The sequence below is a fragment of the Thamnophis elegans genome, chromosome 13, assembly GCF_009769535.1.
Source record: "Thamnophis elegans isolate rThaEle1 chromosome 13, rThaEle1.pri, whole genome shotgun sequence".
NCBI classification, from domain to species: Eukaryota; Metazoa; Chordata; class Lepidosauria; order Squamata; family Colubridae; genus Thamnophis; species Thamnophis elegans.
The window spans coordinates 13,340,080-13,360,600 of record NC_045553.1 but is presented as its reverse complement, the minus strand read 5'-3'; the positions used below and the strand labels follow the sequence as shown (position 1 = coordinate 13,360,600).

At 47.2% G+C, this 20,521-nt stretch overlaps 1 protein-coding gene across 1 annotated transcript in view; it reads right to left on the bottom strand.

The window, feature by feature from the left end:
* Positions 1–20,521, bottom strand: part of TMEM132D (transmembrane protein 132D) — a 111,751-nt gene that overhangs the window by 29,288 nt on the left and 61,942 nt on the right. Inside the window, exon 2 of the mRNA XM_032229521.1 lies at positions 9,147–9,290. Within this exon, the coding sequence (XP_032085412.1) occupies positions 9,147–9,290 (144 nt within the window). The remainder of the gene's footprint in view (positions 1–9,146; positions 9,291–20,521) is intronic.

The following is a 20,521-nucleotide window of genomic DNA, read 5'->3' as shown; positions in this document are numbered from 1 at the left end:
CAGGTGGTCTGGAAAACAGCTTAACCCCCTCCTCTCTGTGGCAGCCCCTCAAATATTGGAAGACCGCTCTCATGTCTCCCCTGGTCTTTCTCTTCTCTAGATTAGCCATGCCCAGTTCCTGCAACCTTTCATTGTATGTTTTAGCTTCCAGGCCTTTGATCATCTCAGATAGATTCAGATTGGCAGAGTTGGAAGGGACCTTGTAGGTCATCTAGTCCAACCCCCCACTCAAGCAGGAGACCCTACAGCATTTCTGACAGATGGCAGTCCAGTCTCTTGGAATTCTCAAGTGATGAAGCTCCCACAACTTCCGAAGGCAACTTCTCTTCCATGGGTTCATTGTTCTCACTATCAGAAAATTCCTCCTTATTTCCAGGTTGAATCTCTCCTTGTTCAGTTTCAATCCATTATTCCTTGTCTGGCCTTTAGGTGCTTTGGATAACAGATTGACCCCCTCCTCTCTGTGGCAGCCCCTCAAATATTGGAAGACTGCTATCCTGTCTCCCCTGGTCCTTCTCTTCACTAGACTAGAAGAATTCTGGAGGTAGGCAAAGATGGCTGCTGTTTTCCTTGCATATTATGCAATGTTGCTAGACATTAATAAAATAGATATGCAAATTTTATGAATTCATCAGCAAGATAGCTGGGAAGAAAAAGGTGGATAAATGCCACAGGGAAGAAAAGATTCAAAATTTTCCCAAAGGTGCTTTTTTTTCAAGAGGCAACTGGACTTCCTTGTTTTTTCTTTGAAGATGTTTCACTTCTCATCCAAGAAGCTTCTTCTGCTCTTCAGTTCTCCAATTTTCCAAAAGTGAAGAAGCTTCTTGGATGAGAAGCAAAATGTCTTCAAAGAAAAAAACTAGAAAGCCTACCTGGCTCTTGAAAAAAGCACCTTTGGGACCACCATGACCTGGATGACTGAGAATCTCCACCAACATTCAAGAACTTTCTTTCACTCTTTTCTGGCCTCTGTGGTTATCTGGACAATGGCAGCCCAGATATAGTAGCCTTGGCTAGACAACTTAAGAGTTGACAGCGCCGAGCTCCATAAATAACGTAGCCTTCGTAGAGCAGGTGGTAGAAAGTCCTTTGACAATCATAGCCAAGAACTGAGGCTGTGAGGACATTCAGAAAATAGAAGTTGGTTGGAGGGAGTGTAAATAAAATGTTCAGAGCCTCGACTGAAACCTAAATCAGGAAGCAAGAAGTTAGAACTGGATCTCACTATGTTTACTTTTCAGAAAATATTGCTCTTCAAGGATATACTCATGCTAATCAGGAGGACAATTCTAGGGTTATCTCAGGGACTTCCTTGCCCCAGTTTTTTTTTTTTTTTGGTCCATTCTGGCTCAGTAGAGAACCAAACTGTCAAAATATTCATGAACCGGCCGAGACATGGTAACAAGGTCAGCCAATGAATAGGGCTTAATAACAAGGTCAGCCAATGGGAGTTGAAATAGCTTGGAGCCTGGGCGTGGTTTAGCCCTGCAGCTCTGAGTGCTATGCTGATAATTGAAACTGAAACTAGTCTGTCTTCAACGCTGAACTCTGAACAGAAAAATGAAACTGTTCTCTGCTGTTGGTATTGTAGATGTGTTCTTATATATAAAGAAGTTTCTTATTTAAATGAATCCTGCTGAAGTTATCTGTGTGCTTTCTGGATTTGATTTTTGCAACAAACTCAGACACAAGACTTCTCTACTTTGAAACATGCTGTCCTCTTACAGTACATTTGGTTCTTAAGAGGGTCCCCCAAACCTTCCTTAGCAGATGAGATTCCCTTTAAAGACTACCTTGGTTAGCCATGAAAATTCTGGTCCCCATTATGGCCATAAGTCAAGGAGTATCTGTGAACATATACACATGGGGCAGGCTGCCTTCAGATGCAGCCGCAACAGCTTCCAAAGAATGTTGGATGGGGACAATCCTCTGTGTGTATTTGTGTATGTGTGTATGTGTGATGACAACATTGCAGTTGTCTGGTAGTCTGATCACTACTACCACCACCACCTCCTCCTCTCCACAAACCTAGCTCCCTTCTAGCATTGATGAGGTTTCCTAGTTGGGTCATGAAATGTCTGCAAGAAAACCACTAAGCTTAGAGAGCACCAAGGATCCCACAGTTGTCATCCTCCTCCTTCTTCATCTTCCTTCCTTCTTTCCTTCCTTCCTTCCTTCCTTCCTTCCTTCCCTCCCTCCCTCCCTCCATTCCATGGTGCACAATGATTACAGTACTGCAGGCTACTTCTGCTCACTGGCGGCTGCCTGCAATTTGGCAGTTTGAATCTCACTGGGCTCAAGGTTGACTCAGCCTTCCATCCTTCCAAGGTGGGTAAAATGAGGACCCAGATTGTTGGAGGCAAAAGGCTGGCTCTGTAAACCACTTAGAGAGGGCTGTAAGACACTGTGAAGCGGTATATAAGTCTAAGGGCTATTGCTATTGTTAAACTAGACAAAAAGAACTATAATGTCCCAGACAAGACAGAAAGAAGAGGCTTCTGGGAGCCTATGGAGGATGAGAGAGAAAGGCACTCTGGATACGGGGTTGAAGAGGCTCTCTTATTATTTATCAATCAACCCAGCAGACAAGGATAAAGAAGCTCTCAAGATGTTCTTCAGTCAGTACAGTTGAAAGCTCCAGAGGCAAAGTGTGCAACATGCTCTTCAACCCAGAGTAAATAGCAATAAGCGACAGGTAATGGGGCCCTTCAGCTACTTGAGGCTCAATGCTTGGATTTCTGTGAGGAGAGGGATGCTCAAAGAACACCTGAGACTAACTATGAGATCTTCTTTATGAAGCCATGGCTAAGCCTCATGGGGAGCCATCTCACTTCACAGTCCCAAGGAAGGAGGAAATCAAGAACCATTTTTTGAGTGGCCTTCAGTTTTCCGTCCCTTTGGGATGATCAAGAGAAACGCCTTCCTGTTTATACCTAGGTGTTCCTTGAACCCTTATCGGGGCACTCTTGGACACAAATGGAATGACAAGGAGGAATGATGCACATTGATGACCTGTCTACTGCAGAAGTCAAAAAGAGGGCTACAGACCCCTCGCATCCTGGACATAAATTGTTTCAGCTTCTACCCTCAAAATGATGCTATAGGACAACAAGACAGAAGGACAGCTTTTTCCCAAATGCCATTACTCTGCTAAACATTGTCAAATTATTTACTATTTACTATAACTTATTTACTCTTTAAGACTGTATTATTATTAAAGACTGCTCTTTAGAAGGCCAGATCCTGAAGATGAAACTGAAATAGTTTGGCCACGTAATGAGAAGGAAGGACTCCCTGGAGAAGAGTCTGACGTTGGGAAAGATGGAGGGCAAAAGAAGAAGAAGGGGACGAAAGAGAAGGAGGTGGCTGGATGGAGTCACTGAAGCAGTTGACATGAGTTTAAATGGACTCCAGAAGATGGTAGAGGACAGGAAGGCCTGGAAGAATGTTGTTCATGGGGTCCCGAGGGATCAGACACAACTTCACAACTAAGAACAACTACTGTATCTATCTATCTATCTATCTATCTATCTATCTATCTATCTATCTATCTATCTATCTATCTATCTATTGAATTGAATTGAATTGAATTGAATTGATTTTATTTGTAGGCCGCCCTTTTCCCTGAGGGGACTCAGGGCGGCTCACAGAAACCAGGGAGAGGGGAATACAAAACAATACAATACTAAAACAACAACACATAATAAAATAATACACAACATGCATACAACATTCGGGCGGGGCAATGGTCCTTATCCCCAGGCCTGACGGGCGAGCCAGTTCTTCAAGGCTATGCGGAAGGCCTGGACGGTGGAGAGGGTGCGGATCTCTACGGGGAGCTCGTTCCAAAGGGTCGGGGCCGCTACTGAGAAGGCCCTCCTCCTTGTGGTTGCCAGCCGGCATTGGCTGGCCGATGGGATGCGGAGGAGGCCTAACCTATGAGATCTTATAGGCCGTAGGGAGGTAATTGGCAGAAGGCGGTCTCTCAAGTATCCAGATCCACTGCCATGTAGGGCTTTATGGGTGGTCAATAGCACCTTGAAGCGCATCCGGAGATCGACAGGTAGCCAACGCAGCTCGCGGAGGATAGGTGTAATGCGGGTGAATCGAGGTGCACCCGCGATCACTCGCGCGGCTGCGTTTTGTACTAGCTGAAGTCGCCGGATGCTCTTCAAGGGCAGCCCCATGTAGAGCACATTGCAGTATTCCAGCCTAGAAATCACGAGGGCCCGAGTGACAGTTGTGAGCGCCTCCCGGTTCAGGTAGGGTCGCAACTGGCGCACCAGGCGTACCTGGGCGAATGCCCCCCTGGTCACAGCCGCTATATGATGGTCGAATGACAGCTGTGGATCCAGGAGGACTCCCAGGTTGCGAACCCTCTCTGAGGGGTGTAGAATTTGACCCCCCAGCCTGAGTGTTGGATTAATGGCCGAATTTTTGGGAGGAAAACACAACAGCCACTCGGTCTTTTCTGGGTTGAGCACAAGCTTGTTAATCCTCATCCAGTCCATGACGGCTTCGAGCCCCCGGTCCATTACGTCAACCGCTTCATTGATTTGGCACGGGGCGGACAGATACAATTGAGTATCGTCCGCATATTGATGGTATCTAATCCCGTGCCTACGGATGATCTCTCCCAGCGGTTTCATGTAAATGTTAAATAGTAGGGGGGATAAGACCGAACCCTGCGGCACCCCATATTTTAGGGGCCTTGGGGACGATCTCTGCCCTCCCACTAACACCGACTGCGACCTGTCCGAGAGGTAGGAGGAGAACCACCGTAACACGGTGCCTCCCACTCCCACCTCCCGCAGTCTTCGCAGAAGGATACCATGGTCGATGGTATCGAAAGCCGCTGAGAGGTCAAGGAGGACCAGGATGGAGGGATGTCCTTCATCTCTGGCTCTCCAGAGATCATCCATCAATGCGACCAAGGCGGTTTCAGTGCTGTAACCGGGTCTGAAGCCTGACTGGAAGGGGTCTAGATAGTCTGCTTCCTCCAGGGACCGTTGGAGCTGGAAGGCCACCACCTTCTCAACAACCTTCCCCAAAAAGGGGAGGTTGGAGACCGGGCGGTAGTTATTAAGGACAGCTGGATCTAGGGATGGCTTCTTCAGGAGGGGTCTCACCACCGCCGCCTTCAGTGCGGCGGGGAAGTTCCCCTCCCGAAGGGAGGCGGTTACAACCGCCTGGATCCAGCCTCGTGTCACCTCACTGCTGTTAGAAACCAGCCATGAGGGACACGGATCCAAAGCACAGGTGGAGGAACTCACAGCTCTCATGGCCTTGTCCACATCCCCGGGGGTAACCTCTTGAAACTCAACCCAGAGCTGTTGTACTTGGTCCCCCTGAGTCTCGGCTGGAACTGCAGATGTGGAGTCCAAGTCCGTCCGAAACCGAGCAATTTTGTCCGCTAAGAATTGGGCATATTCTTCAGCTCTGCCCTGCAAGGGTTCCCCCGCCTCCCTTTTGTTCAACAGGGAGCGGGTTATCCTAAACAGGGCGGCTGGCCGGGACTCTGCGGACGCAACCAGGGAGGCTATATGTGATCTTTTAGCTGCCCTAAGTGCCCTAGTATATTCCCTGGTGCAGGTGGTTACCATTGCTCGGTTCGATGCGGACTTATCGGACCTCCAACGGTGCTCTAGGCATCTCCTCCGGCGCTTCATCTCCCGGAGCTCCTCGGTGAACCAAGGTGGTCTCCGGGATCCGCCGCCTCGGAGGGGCCGCAGTGGCGCAATCCGGTCGAGGGCCTCTGACGCTGCCGAGTGCCACGCAGCAGCCAGAGTCTCCACCGGACTGTGGGTGAGAGTATCAGGAATAACCCCAAGCTCTGTCTGGAACCTTACTGGCTCCATAAGACGCCTGGGGCGGAACCACCTGGTCGGTTCCTCCTCCCTACAGTGGGGGTTGGGCTTCCGGAAGTCGAGCCTCAGTAGGCAATGGTCTGACCACGACAGGGGTATGATGTCACTCCCCCTCAGACCAAGATCACACATCCACTGCTCCGAGAGAAATACAAGGTCAAGCATGTGTCCCGCCGAATGGGTTGGGCCTCGGATTACTTGAGTCAAGCCCATGGCTGTCATGGAAGCCATGAACTCCAGCGCCCCGTCAGAGTTTTCACCGAGCGTCGGCAGATTAAAGTCCCCCAGGACCATCAGCCTAGGGAACTCAACTGCCAGCTCGGCTACTGACTCGAGGAGCGAGGGGAGGGCTGCTGCAACGCTGTTGGGAGGCAGGTACGTTAGCAGCAAACCCACTTGACCCTTGAGGTCCAACTTTAACAGCAAAGACTCACACCCGACAATCTCCGGAGCAGGGACCCTACGAGGAACTAACGACTCCCGGATGACAGCGGCCACACCCCCACCCCTTCCCTGGGCTCTCGGCTGATGCAGCACCTGAAAACCTTCTGGGCACAGTTCTACGAGGGGGACTCCTCCCTCTGGGCCCAGCCAGGTCTCAGTAATACATGCCAGGTCTGCCCTCTCGTCTAAAATTAAGTCCCGGACGAGAGGTGCTTTATGTACAACAGACCTGGCATTTAGCGACAACAGCCTGAGACCAGGGTCCTGATTACTTACACCATCTGGTCTTGGAGTGGGACTCCTAGGGCCGGAAGGAGGGATCTCTGTGATGTAGCGAACCCTCCTTCCCCGGTAATGGCCTGCCCTAGAGTCCCCGCCGTATCTGCCCCTCCCTGTCACGACCGCAATACCCCGACCCTCTCCCGTGTCTTTAGCCCCCTCAGCCACCCCCATAGCCCCCGCAATTCCCGGCAGGTCCTCCGAATCAAGCACACTCATTTATACACTCAAGCAGTCCCCACGTGATAATTAAAACACATAAAATACAAGAGTCATAGGGTAATAAAAGTGGGATCATCCAATTCACACATACAATCACATGCACTCGCCATACCATTTAAGAGTGTGCGCAGCGTGCGTAGATCTTATAAAAGAGTATATATAGAAGGGGGAGTAGCCTTCGTCCCTTCTTATGTATTTGGGAAGGTCCCAAAAAGTCCAGGCGATTAGAAGAAATCGTTAAAGCTGTTAAAGTCCGATTTATCGATAGTGTCAGTGAAGGCAAAGTCTGGGCAGTTAAGATGGTTTCCCTTGGGCGATAAAAGATAATATTGACCAGATGGATGCAGTTAGTTCGTACGTGCAGAGGCCTGGCAGATGTAATTATAGATGTAATTGTAGGTGGAGTGAGTAGGTGGTAATTAAGAAGGCGGTAGAGATGGTAAAAATGATGAAACCAGCCAAGAACTAGAGGAAGCGCCAGTAACGGCCACTGGAGGGAGTCAGAGGTCCACATATGCTGCCTTTCCGGAGTAATGGTGTCCAATACAAGATGGTCTGGTAGACCGTTTTGCCTGACGTGGCACTCCTGAGGCAGCAACAGCAGCAGATGGTACCCAACACAATAAAAAGTTTGTTGTTGCAGTCCTGGGATCACAGTCCAGGAAGGTAGATGGTGAATAAAACCTTGCAAAGCCCAGTGAAAGCAGCAGCAGAACCCAAAGGAGATGTCGTACCAAGGGGAAAGAAAGCAGTCAACAGGGCCGCAATACCAGACAGTACAATTGTGGTGGGGGTAGAAACCAAGTCCTCCGGACCAAACAGGCACTTCCATGCAGCTCCTTACCCTCTGATCAGGGCACGGAACAAGCTCCCCAGGGTAGCGGGGCAGCTTCTTGGGACAGCGGGGCCAAAGCCACCGCCGCTCATGCAACGCCGCCACCACCGCCACCCAGCTGTTCAAGAGGGAGCAGTCAACAGGGCCGTAATGCCAGGCACCAGAATTGCGGTGAGGGTAGAAAAATAATCCTCCAAACCAAGCAGGCACTTCAAAGCACGGATCCAGCCTCCCAGGATAGCGGGGCAGCCTCCTAAGGCAGCGGGGCCGAAGCCGCCGCCGCTCGCGCAACGCCGCCACCGCCGCCGCCCAGCTGATCGAGAGAAAAGTCACCGAGGGAGGTAACGCCGTCCCGGGACCACCCGCAGGCAGCCCCCTCCTCAAAAAGTTACCTTCCCTGGAAGCCTGACAGCTGATCGTTTGCGAGGACCCCTCCGTTGTCATATTCGGGGTCCTCGTCGCCTGGATCTATCTATCTATCTATCATCTATCTATCTATCTATCTATCTATCTATCTATCTATCTATCTATCTATCTATCTATCTATCTATGCCACTTACCTGGCATGATGAAGGGGCCCATGGAGACTCCTGGGTCAGGGCAGGGTGGCATTTGGGGGTTGACCGAACTGGGCAGAATCCTAGCTAGAGGATCACCTGAATGCTGTGCGAACCCCCAGCAGCCCCTGGGTGCCTTACTTGGAATGCTGACACCATAATGAGATCCCAAGGGCTAGTCTTAAACAGGAGCCAAGGTGGCGCAGTGGTTAAATGCAGCACTGCAGGCTACTGCTAGATCAGCAGTTCAGCGGTTCAAATCTCACCGGCTCAGGGTTGACTCAGCCTTCCATCCTTCCGAGGTGGGTAAAATGAGGACCCAGATTGTTGGGGGCAATATGCTGACACTCTGTAAACCGCTTAGAGAGGGCTGAAAGCCCTATGAAGCGGTATATAAGTCTACTGCTATTGCTATTGCTATTGGTCTAGCTTGGTTAGAGGGCCAGGGGGTTTATATGGATTGATTTTAAGAACTCGTCAGTGCAAACACCCACCTTTTTAAAAAAAAAACTAGATTTTAAACACATAAAGAACACAAAACATAGATTAAAACAACAAAAGAAACAAACAAAAGTCAAAATTCCATCATACAGCAGTTTGATATCTATATGGAACATTACAATTGCATTACATTACAATTGGTGTCCCCCCCCCCTATACATTCATGTCTCACATTTGTGGTCCCTTTGTTATTTACTTATTTGTGTATACTATTCCATATTTATTTATACTTAACTGTTTACATCAGAATATCACTTTACATATATTGTACATTGCATACCTGCTGTCATTGGCTACTTAACATTTCTACAACTTCATTATTTCATATATCCCTACGTCTTGTTTCTATCTTCTAACCACTTATACCATTTTTTTCCATGTCAAATAATATTCCGGTTCCTCCTTTCCTTGTATTTCTTTCGGCAGTTTGCCAACGCCTACCTTAATCACGTCTTCATCAGAGGACCTGCACTCCACAGATTCTACAAGATCCGTCACGGTCCCATCTTCTTCCACCGAGACCACCTTAACAGGGACAGCCACTGTCTTTCCCGTGAGGATGGCGGTATTTAAGATCTCTGCTTCCTGAAAGACAAAACGTTATCAGTTGAAAATTGATCTTCAACCTCTTTTTTCTTTTTTTAGTTTTTTATTTATACATTTTTCATATATAAGTGCTTTACAGAGGCATCACCCGGCCAACAAAAGTGTGTCTAGTCAAGGCAATGGTTTTCCCTGTTGCAATGGATGGTTGTGAAAGTTGAACCATAAGGAAGGTTGAGCGCCCAAGAATGGAGGCCTTTGAACTCTGGTGCTGGAGAAGACTCCTGCATTGAGTCCCTTGGACTGCAAGGCGATCCAACTGGTCAGTCCTAGAGAAGATCAACCCTGACTGCACTTTGGAAGGCCAGATCCTAAAGAGGAAAATCAAAGACTTTGGCCACCTAATGAGAAGGAAGGACTCCCTGGAGAAGAGCCTCATGCTGGGAGCGATGGAGGGCAAAAGAAGAAGGGGGCGGCAGAGAAGGAGGTGGCTGGATGGAGTCAACGAAGCAGTCCGCGTGAGCTTAAATGAACTCCAGAGGATGGCAGACAAGAAGGCCTGGAGGAACGCTGTCCATGGGGTCACGATGGGTCAGACATGACTTTGCAACTAACAACAACAGCCGCAGCAACAACAACATGCTTTATAAGCATTTTATTGTCTGAGTCAATTTGCACATAGGTAGCAATAACAATGGCCACATTCTTTACCTGTCCTTCCTTCCTTCCTTCCTTCCTTCCTTCCTTCCTTCCTTCCTTCCTTCCTTCCTTCCTTCCTTCCTTCCTTCCTTCCATGGTGTGCAATGGTTAGAATGCAGTATTTCAGGCAAACTCGGCCCACTGCCAGCAATTCGATTCTGAGCAGCTCAAGGTTGACTCAGCCTTCCATCCTTCCAAGGTGGGTAAAATGAGGACCCAGATTGTTGGCAGCAAAAGGCTGACTCTGTAAACCGCTTAGAGAGGGCTGTAAGGCACTGTGAAGTGGTATATAAATCTAAGGGCTACTGCTACTGTTATTGCCTTTCCTTCCTTCCTTCCTTCCTTCCTTCCTTCCTTCCTTCCATCCATCCATCCATCCATCCATCCATCCATCCACCCATCCATCCATCCATCCATCCATCCATAGTGCACTGTGGTTAGAATGCAGTATTACAGGTTAACTCTGCCCTACTGCCAGCAGTTTGATCCTGACCAGCTCAAGGTTGACTCAGCCTTCCGTCCTTCTGAGGTCGGTAAAATGAGAACCCAGATTGTTTGGGGCAAAAGGCTGTAAAGCACTGTGAAGTGGTATGTAAGTCTAAGTGCTATTGCTATTGCTGGTGAATATAAATCACCCAAATCACCCTCAAAGTCCTTAATTGCTCATCTAAACAGTTTTCACTTCCTGGTGTTTCAAGTTTGACCTGATTTTACTTGTAGAAGGGAACATGACATAAAAGGTTGGGAAGGAGGCAGTTGACTTTTCCTACCTTGTGTCAGTATATATATATATATATATATATATATATATATATATATATATATATATATATATATATATATATATATATATATATATATATATATATATATATATCTATCTATCAGTTTTTCTAATCTAACATGACACGGAGAGAAAGCTGTGATACTTTAAAGGAACAGAAGTTCTTTAGAGCACTTCAAAAGCATGCTGTTGCTTTCAGAGAGATACAAAGCAAGGCCTTTTTTTCCTTTCAGCTCTGTTTGCCTGTTTTGGGATTTGCTGCTTCTTCTCCTTTTTTGCAGAAATGTGACAGATTTGCTGAATTAAATGGCAAGAAAGTCTGCAAAATAAAGTGGATGCCAACGAACGCTTTAAACAGTCCAAAACTGAAAAAAACAGGTTAACATAGTTGGAAGGGACCTTGTAGATCATCTAGTCCAACCCCCCCCCCCAAGCAGGAGACCCTACACCACTTCTGATAAAAGTCTCTTCTTTAAAGACTCAAGTGATGAAGCCCCCATAACTTCCAAAGGCAACTTCTGTTCCATGGATTGATTGTTCTCCCTGTCAGAAAATTTCTCCTTATTTCAAGGTTGAATCCCTCCTTGATCAGTTTCCATCCATTATGCCTTATCTGGCCTTCGGGTGACTTGGAGAATAGCTTGACCCTCTCTGTGGCAACCCCTCAAATATTGGAAGACTGCTATCCTGTCTCCCCTGGTCCTTCTCTTCACTAGACTTGCCATGCCCAGTTCCATCAATTGTATGTTTTAGCCTCCCTCATCCTGATTGCTCTTCTCTGCACTTTTTCTAGAGTCTCAACAACTTTTTTATAGTTGATCAAAACTGGATGCAGTACTCTAGGTGTGGTCTTACTAAGGCTTTATAGAGTGGTGTTAGTACCTCCCTTGATCTTGATTGTATCCCTCTGTTAATGCAATTTAGGACTGCATTGGCTTTTTTGGCTGCTGCCGCACACAGCTGGCTCATGTTTAATTGGTTGTCCACTAAGACTCCAAGTAGTGTTACCAACAAGCTCAACATGTTATAGACATGATAAGGAACTATCTGGACATTCCTTGATGGTTTGGTAAGTTGTAACATGGCAGAATGTTTTTTACAACGAGGTTTGTGATCCGTTTTGGAATTTTAAAAAGGGAGGATTATGATACATAGTGGAGTTCAGACTGTAGTGTAACCTGGATAGAGATTGTTAGCAAACATTTTTATAAGACTTTTTTTTATTAGATAAACATTAAAAACTTTGGACATAGTGGGGACATTTCTGGCATACATAAACGTTTCCATAGAGTGATTAGATCTTACAACAATTACATTTTATATCCATCACATGGGTATGTGTAGTCAATCAGGTTACCTGTCCGTTGATCCTTTCTTTGATATAATTACTAACTGTACAAATGCATATTCAATTCCTATCACACCTTCTTAATACCATATTTTCCGATTCTTAACTTGAATGTATTTTTCTGTCCTTGCCTTTTCCCCTCATTTCTGACCATCGGTACCATTTGTCTCAGATTTCATGATATTCCGTCTCACCCTCGTCTTTGAACTCTAGAGTCAATCTGTCCATTTCTGCGCACGTCAATATCTTATTTATTATTTCCGAGGGAGTCTCTTTATTTTTCCATTTTTGTGCAAAAACTAGTCTTGCCGCCGTTAAAATATACAGCATTAAATATAGTCCAGCTTTGCCATGTTTTTCTTTTGTGATCCCTAGTAAAAATAATTCTGGCCTCAACACCATCCTTTGATTTAGCATCTCTTCCAAATACTTTCTTATCTGGTGCCAATCTGGAGATTGTTAGCAAACTTCATGCCCTTAGTTTTAGTTTTCAATTTCGGTTTTCGTAAACTGAGATAGGAAGAAGTCGAGGTACCAAATAAAGGAGAATATTTGTACGTCGGGATTGAAATGAGGGTGCTCTCTGAGCTTGGGGGTTTTCTTGCAGACGTTTCATTACCCATCTATGTACCATAACCCATTACCCATCTAGGTACCAGGGCTTTCAAACAGAAGCCCCAATTATAGGCAGTCCTTGACTTACCATGTTTCATTTAGTGACCATTCAAAGTTACAACGGCACTGAAAAAAGTGACCGGTTCACAGTCCCGACCTTTGCAGCCTCCCCAGGATCACATGATCAAAATTCAGAGGCTTGGCAACTGGCATGTACTTATGTCGGCTGCCATGTCCTGGGGTCACGTGATCCCCTGCTGCGACCTTCTGACAAGGCAAAGTTGGTGGGGGAAGCTAGATTCGCTTAACAACCATGTGACTCACTTAATGACTGCAATGATTCGCTTAACAACTGCAGCAAGGACGGTTGTAAAATGGGGCAAAACTCACTTAACCAACGTTTGGTTTACTTTATTGTCATCGCACTTCGTACAACGAAATTAAATGCCATCTTTAGTGTACATTATAACTATAAAAATTAAAACACAAGCACACATCCTTCATGTGCTATTTAATTGAAATTGAAAACCCCTGATATTCCATTCATTTTGCACTCTGCAGTAGAATCCAATATAGTTACTGCTCTGGGATAGAAGCTGTTTTTCAGCCTATTTGTCCTTGTCTTTATTGCCCTGTACCGGCTGCCAGATGGTAATAGTTAAAAAAAAAAGGGTGCCCAGGATGAGATGGATCTTTAAGAAGGTTTTGGACTTAAGAAAGTCCAAAAAAGGCAGCGGGAGCTATAAAGCTCTTCCAAAGAGGGGAGAGGGCAACCCAAGATCCTCTGGGCAATGACGTTGACCCTCTGGAGCGCTGTCCCATCTGCCCCGGTGCAATTGGCAAACCAGACACAGATGCAGTGAATTAAAATACCCTCTATGGTGCAGCGATAGGTCACCAGCAGTTTTCTATTCAGTTGTTGTTTCCTGAGAAGTCTCAGGTCATATAATCTCTGCTGGGCCCTTTTGACCAGGGCTGCAATGTGAGATGCCCCAGGTCAGCTCCTCTTTTATGACGACACCCAGAAACTTAAAACTGGCCACTTGCTCCGCTCGGTCTCCATTGATCAGCAAGGGCTGGATGTCTGATCTATTCCTTCTGTAGTCCACTATGAGCTCTTTGGTCTTGTTGGTGTTAAGGAGCAAGTTATTAGTGAAGTGTTAATACCACTTTATCAGTGACGTGCGGTGACGGTTACCGTTGGTGAGGCAAGACTGCAGCAGCGGCGAGAAGCAATGTCCCCGGCCCTGTGTCCAACAGGCGTCTCACATTTATGGCGGACATAAACGCAAGACGCCTGTCGGACACAGTGGCGGGGGTGTTGCTTCTTGCCGCCGTCGTGCTCCACCGCCTTGCCCCCCGCCTCCTCCGATGAACAATCCTGCTGCCCCGGCCTGCAGCCAGCCCACCCACCCCTCGCCCGACCTGCTCCCTGCCTGGACTTACCGCTCTTCTCCTCCTCCTCCTCCTCGTTCCCGTTCGATGCTGGGCTGGCTGCAGGCCGGGGCATCAGGATTGTTTGTCGGAGGAGGCAAGGGGGGGCAAGGCGGGGGGGCAAGGCGGTGGGGCAAGGCGGTAGAGCGCGACGGTGGCGAGAAGCATCTCAGATGGAGCCGGGACACCCGGAAGGCAAGCCGGCACTTCGGCATGCCTTTAAGTGCCGGCTTGCCTTCCGGGTGTCCTGGCTCCATCTGAGATGCTTCTCACCGCCATCGCGTTCCACCGCCTTGCCCCCCCCCCGCCTCCTCATATGAACAATCCTGCTGCCCCAGCCTGCAGCCAGCCCACCCACCCCCGCCCGACCTGCTCCCTGCCTGGACTCACCGCTCTCCTCCTCCTCCTCCTCCTCCCCCACTCGATGCTGGGCTTTAAAGGGGTCTCCCCTCCCCAGCCAGCCAGCCCACCCAGCCAATTCCTCCCACCACCACCACTGTGTCCAACAGGCCAGGTGTCTCGCGTTTATGGCGGACATAAATGCGAGATGCCTGGCCTGTTGAAACACAGCGGCGAGAACGTCCCTGCCGCTTCCGTGCTCCGCCACCTCGCCCCCCTGCCTCCTCCGACCCCACCGCTGTGAAGAAAGAAAGAAAAAACGCACACAAACCTCACAATAAAAAATTAAATTTTTTATTAAATTACAAATTACAAATTAAATTATAATAAATTTGAATCCCCCCTTCCCTCTGTCCGATCCACCTTTTCCAGCTGTGGAAACTCTCTCAATTCTCCTCTTGTCCGCCCAACGTAAGCGTGCTCAACGTAAGCGTGCTCTTAAGGCATGATTCGCTGCTCCCCGATCAGGAGGTGGGAGAATCAGTGCCTCTTTTGCATATGAAAGTGTTCAGTTTTTAACTCCTCCTTAACTTTTAAAAGGCGAACAATTCCTTAGGCAAAAGAGGCCCAGAGTTCTCTGGCCTCCTCCCATAGTTAACACTGAGAGCAGAGACCAAGCCACTGTGACTTTGAATCTGGTAGCAACTACCCTGGCTTTAATTATTTTTTAAAAATTATTTAAAATTCTTCCTTTCCCTCAGGAGACTGGTGAGGCCCCGCCTCTCTAGTGACTGCACATCCCTGCACTTTATAATGCCTTGATAAGGCCACACTTGAAATATTGCATTCAGTTTTGCTCACCACGCTGTAGAAAAGATGTGGAGACTCTAGAAAGAGTACAGAGAAGAGCAAGAAAGATGATTAGGAGACTGGAGGCTAAAACATATGAAGAATGGTTGCAGGAACTGGGTATGTCTAATCTGATGAAAAGAAGGACTAGGGGAGACATGATAGCAGTGTTCCAATATCTCAGGAGCTGCTGCAAAGAAGAGGGAGTCAAGCTATTCTTCAAAGCACCTGAGGGCAGGGCAAGAAGCAATGGGTGGAAATTAATCAAGGAGAGAAGCAACTTAGAACTGAGGAGAAATTTCATGACAGTTAGAACAATTAATCAGTGGAACAGCTTGCCTCCAGAAGTTGTGAATGCCCCAACACTGAAAGTCTTTAAGATGTTGGATAGCCATTTGTCTGAAATGGTATAGGGTTTCCTGTCTAGGCAGGGGGTTGGACTAGAAGACCTCCAAGGTCCCTTCCAACTCTGCTATTGTATTGTATTGTATTATCTCCACACCACAAAAGCAACCTGCCCAGCTCATCTCAATAGGCAGACTCATCCCTCCAGCCCCAGAGATGAGTCTCCATGAAGAGCAGAAATTTGGTTTTCAATGGTGGTCGTAAGGTGAGGACTAGCTGTTTTCTTTAAGGGGATGTTTGCTCACGCTTGCACAAAACATAAATCTCTCTTTAATTAGCCCGTGTGTTTGAAATTCTCCCCTCTCCGCTGGGGAGAAGAGAAATGACAAGCTCTCTGCCCAGATTAAACAGCAAGGGGGGGGGGAAAGATCTCCCACCAAGTCTTTTAAGGCTGAGTGGATTCCAGGATACCCCCCCCCAAGGGAAAATACTTAAGAAATTATTTCATTTGGAAGACCCAACACAGAATACTTAAGAGAGCTTCCACAGAGATTTATAGGTCACTTCCCAGCGTGTAAATGAATTCAAAAAAAAATCTAGGACGCTGCTAATTTCACAAAGAGAAAAAAAGAAAGAAAGAAAAAGGGGGGGGGGAGAGGGGGGAAGATACTTAAACTGTACCAACCCTTTTGAAAGAGGACTGCGTTTTCAGCCATAACTAATACAGGATTATTGAAATGATTCGGCTGGTAGAATGAATAGCCTTAAGTGTGATTATCCGGTAAGTGGCAAATTCTGCAAACAGTTGTATTTTTTTTTGTTGTTGTTAAAAAAAATTGAAATGACCCCGAGAGTCAAGACAGGGAAATCAATTTTGGCAGACAAAATATTATACCCATCGGCTGAACATGGAATACAGATTAATAGAATTGGAAGGGACCTTGGAGGTCTTCTAGTCCAACCTCCTGCTCATGAAGGAAACCTTATACCCGTGAAGGTGAACCTATGACACATGTGCCACAGGTGACACGCAGAGCCCTTTTGGGGAGGAAAACAGGGGGGGGGGATCTGCCTTTGCCTCCCAGCAATTTGCCTCCTTGCAGCAAACAGAAAACACCCTGTTTCAGTTTCAGTTTCATCACAGTTTGATCAGCACAAGCAGCTGGTTGTCAGTTGGATCGGACTCCCGACCATCAGTTGTTTCAGGCTGCAGAGATTGCCATAGCCTGTTGCCGCCTTCTCGCACCCTATTTTTCCCCTGTTCTGGGCAGGGAGGATCACTATGGGTGGAAAATGAGGTATGCAGAGACCAAAAACAGGGCATACAGAGGCTGAAAACATGATGTGGAGGCCGAAAATGGGGTGCACGGAAGTGGCAATAGGCAGAGGCAATCCCTGCAGCCCGAAACAGCTGATGGTCATGAGGCCGATCCAACTGACATTCAGCTGCTTGTGCTAATTAGGCTGTGCTGAAGCTGAAACTGAAACAGGCTGTTTGCTGCAAGGAGGCAAATTGCTGGGAGGCAGGGGCCAAAGGGTGGGGGCTGGCAGGTGGGCAGGGCTACATTCAATGTATGACACACCCAAATTTTCAGCCTCTTTTAGGGGAGAAAAAGGTGCATCTTATACTCCGAAAAATATGGTATACTCCAAAAAATACAGTATGTATGATTGCAGCAGAGTTATTATTAATATATTGGGGCGCCTGCAGATAAGCCTATTAGCTTTAACTACAATCTAGTGCTGCTCTTTGTTTCCTTAATTCAATACCGAATTAAAGAGACATTAAAATGCCATCAAAATGTTTCAGGACATTAGCGGCATGGTGGATTTTCAACACATAATTTGCAGGCGTTGGGGGGGGGGGTCGGGGGAACTGGTTCGGTAATATACTCCCATCAAGTGCCATGGAGGTTCTGCATGAAGCATCAAACATAGCCTGTGCCACGGAAAGAAAGAAGGCCACGTTAACATTTACCGAGAGTTGGAGTATTGCATCCAGTTTTGGTCACCACCATATGAAAAAGATGTGGAGACTCAAGAAAGAGTGAAGAGAAGAACAACCAAGATGATGAGGGGACTGGAGGCTAAAACATTCAATGAACGGTTGCAGGAACTGGGCATGGCTAGTCTAGTGAAGAGAAGGACCAGGGGAGACATGAGAGCAGTCTTCCAATATTGGAGGGGCTTCCGCAGAGAGGAAGAGATTGAGCTATTTTCCAGGGCACCCGAAGGCCAGACAAGGAATCATGGATGGAAACTGATCAAGGAGAGATTCAACCTAGAAATAAGGAGAAACTTTCTGACAGTGAGAACAATCAACACATGGAACAGAAGTTGCCTTCAGAGGTTGGGGGAGCTTCATCATCACTGGAAACTTTCAAGAAGAGACTGGACTGCCCTCTGCCAGAAATGGTGTAGGGTCCCCTGCTTTGGTGAGGGGTTGGTCTAGATGACCTACAAGGTCCCTTTTAACACTGCTAATCTGAATCTATCTAAGATGATCAAAGGCCTGGAGACTAAAGCATGAAGAACAGTTGCAGGAACTGGCATGGCTAGTCTAGTGAAGAGAAGGAGACATGATAGCAGTCTTCCAATATTTGAGGAGCTGCCACAGAGAGGAGGGGGTCAATCAGAGCTCTACTCTGCACTTTTACTAGAGTCTCAATCTCTTTTTTATAGTGTGGTGACCAAAACTGGATTGCAAAACTGGATATTTTCTTGCAGACATTTCATGACCCAGCTAGGCAACACCATCAGTGCTAGACGAGAGTGGGGTTTACAAAGAGGAGGAGGAGGAATTCTGGGAGTTGAAGTCCACTAGTCTTAAAGTTTCCCAATTTGAGAAAGATTGCTGTAGAATCTCTTAATTCCATTCATACCTCTCCCATCTTGTTCCCTTCCCTCTTGAGCTGGCAGCTATCACCCAGTGCATCAAAAGATCACGCCTCAGCCATGCAAAACTAATTTTGAATCTTATTTAGCATCAAGTCCCCGAATTAAGAAACTAAGTGACAGCTGTTTAATTAACTCCTTAAGCTGATTAGACAGCATTACCGCAATCCCCCAAGGAAGAGTTTATATCTGTCAAGAGAGCCTAAGGCTGTGTTAATGCTTCTGTTTAAATTTAGTAAGCTTCTAAACCAATATACTCTCAAATGTTTGACATCCTGAAGGAGGTGGCTACCTTCACCATTCCCATGTCCCTCTCTAGTTCTCCAGACACAGAGCCCTGGCAGGCTGGCCTCAATGAACCAAGGCATGGGTTGGCTACAGATGTTAATTGAGGATTATTAGGAATTGGGAACAGGCAAAAGTAGAGAAGAGAAGGAGGAGAGGAAAAGAAAAGGGGAAGGGGAAAGGAGGAGGGGGGAAGAAAAGGAGGAGAAAAAGAAGGAGGAGAAAAGAGAAGGAGGAGAAAAAGAGAAGGGGAAGGAGAAGGAGAAGGAACAGGAGGAGAAAAAGAATAGAGAAAAAAGAGAAGGAGGGGGGAGGGAGAGGAAGAGAAGGAGGGAAAAAGGAGGAGAAGAAGAGGAGGAGGAGGAGAAAAAGAGAAAAAGAAAAAGAAAGGGAGGAAGAGGAGGAGAAAAAGGAGGGAAAAAGAGAAAAGAAAAAGGAGGAGAAGAAGGAGAAAGAGAAAAAAGAGGAGAGGAAGAAAAGAAGAGGAAGGAGGAGGAGGAGGAGGAGGAGGAGGAGGAGGAGGAGGAGAAGGAGGAGGAAAAGAAGGAGGAGGAGGAGAAGAGGAGGAGGAGGAAGAAGAAATAATTGCCATTCCCCCAGTAAAAGCAAAAGCTGAACATTCCCCCAGGGATGACCCAAGGGCCTGGCAAGTGGTCTATCTCTGATTTACATGATGCCTCCCTACTCCCACTCTATCTATCTGGAAACCTAGGTTGATTTTTCTTCTCCAGGTGAGCAGGACATCATCTTATGCTTTATCAGTTGCAAGGCCACATGTCAGCATCAATGACAATCAGCCATGCCTGTCACTTGCTTGTCCAAATCAGAGAACTTGTCAAGTGTTTGAAGTCAAAAGGCTGTCAGGTGCTGAGTAATTAATTTCCAGGTTCTGACTGATCATTCCATAAAACTCTGCACAATCTTGACTGGTTCAAGTTTGACTCAGCCTTCTGTACTTCCGAGATCAGTAAAATGAGGACCCAGATTGTTGGGGGGGAAAGGCTGACACTGTAAACCGCTTAGAGAGGGCTGGAAAGCACTGTGAAGTGGTATATAAGTCTAAGGGCTATTGCCCTCCCTTCGTTCGTTCGTTCGTTCCTTCCTTCCTTCCCTCCCTCCCTCCCTCCCTCCTTCCTTCCTTCCTTTCTTCCTTCCTTGGTCTGCAGTGGTTAGAGTGCAGTACTGCAGGCTACTTCTGCTGACTGCTGGCTGACTGCAATTTGGCAGATAGAATCTCACTAGGGTGAAGGTTGACTCAGCCTTCTATCCTTCCAAGGTGGGTAAAATGAGGAGCCAGATGGTTGGGGGCAAAAGGCTGACTCTGTAAACTGCTTAGAGAGGGGTGGAAAGCACTGTGAAGCGGTATATAAATCTAAGAGCTATTGCTATTAAAGGGAGTGGGGAGGAGGATGGGGGAGGGGGAGGAGGAGGTGGAGGGCTATAGTGTAGCCTGTGGGCTCCTTGGTGCTTTCTGAGCTTAATGGTTTTCTTGCAGACATTTCATGATCCAACCCGGTAACATCATCAGTGCACACTGAGAATTGCTAGGGAGGAGCCTCCCAACCCCAAACTATCTAAACTTTCCTGTCTCTTGGTCCTCTGGAAGGCAGCCCCACCCTCCCTCTTGGTAATCCAGACAACAAACCACCACAGCTCCCCAGTTGCTTCCTTACCTATTGA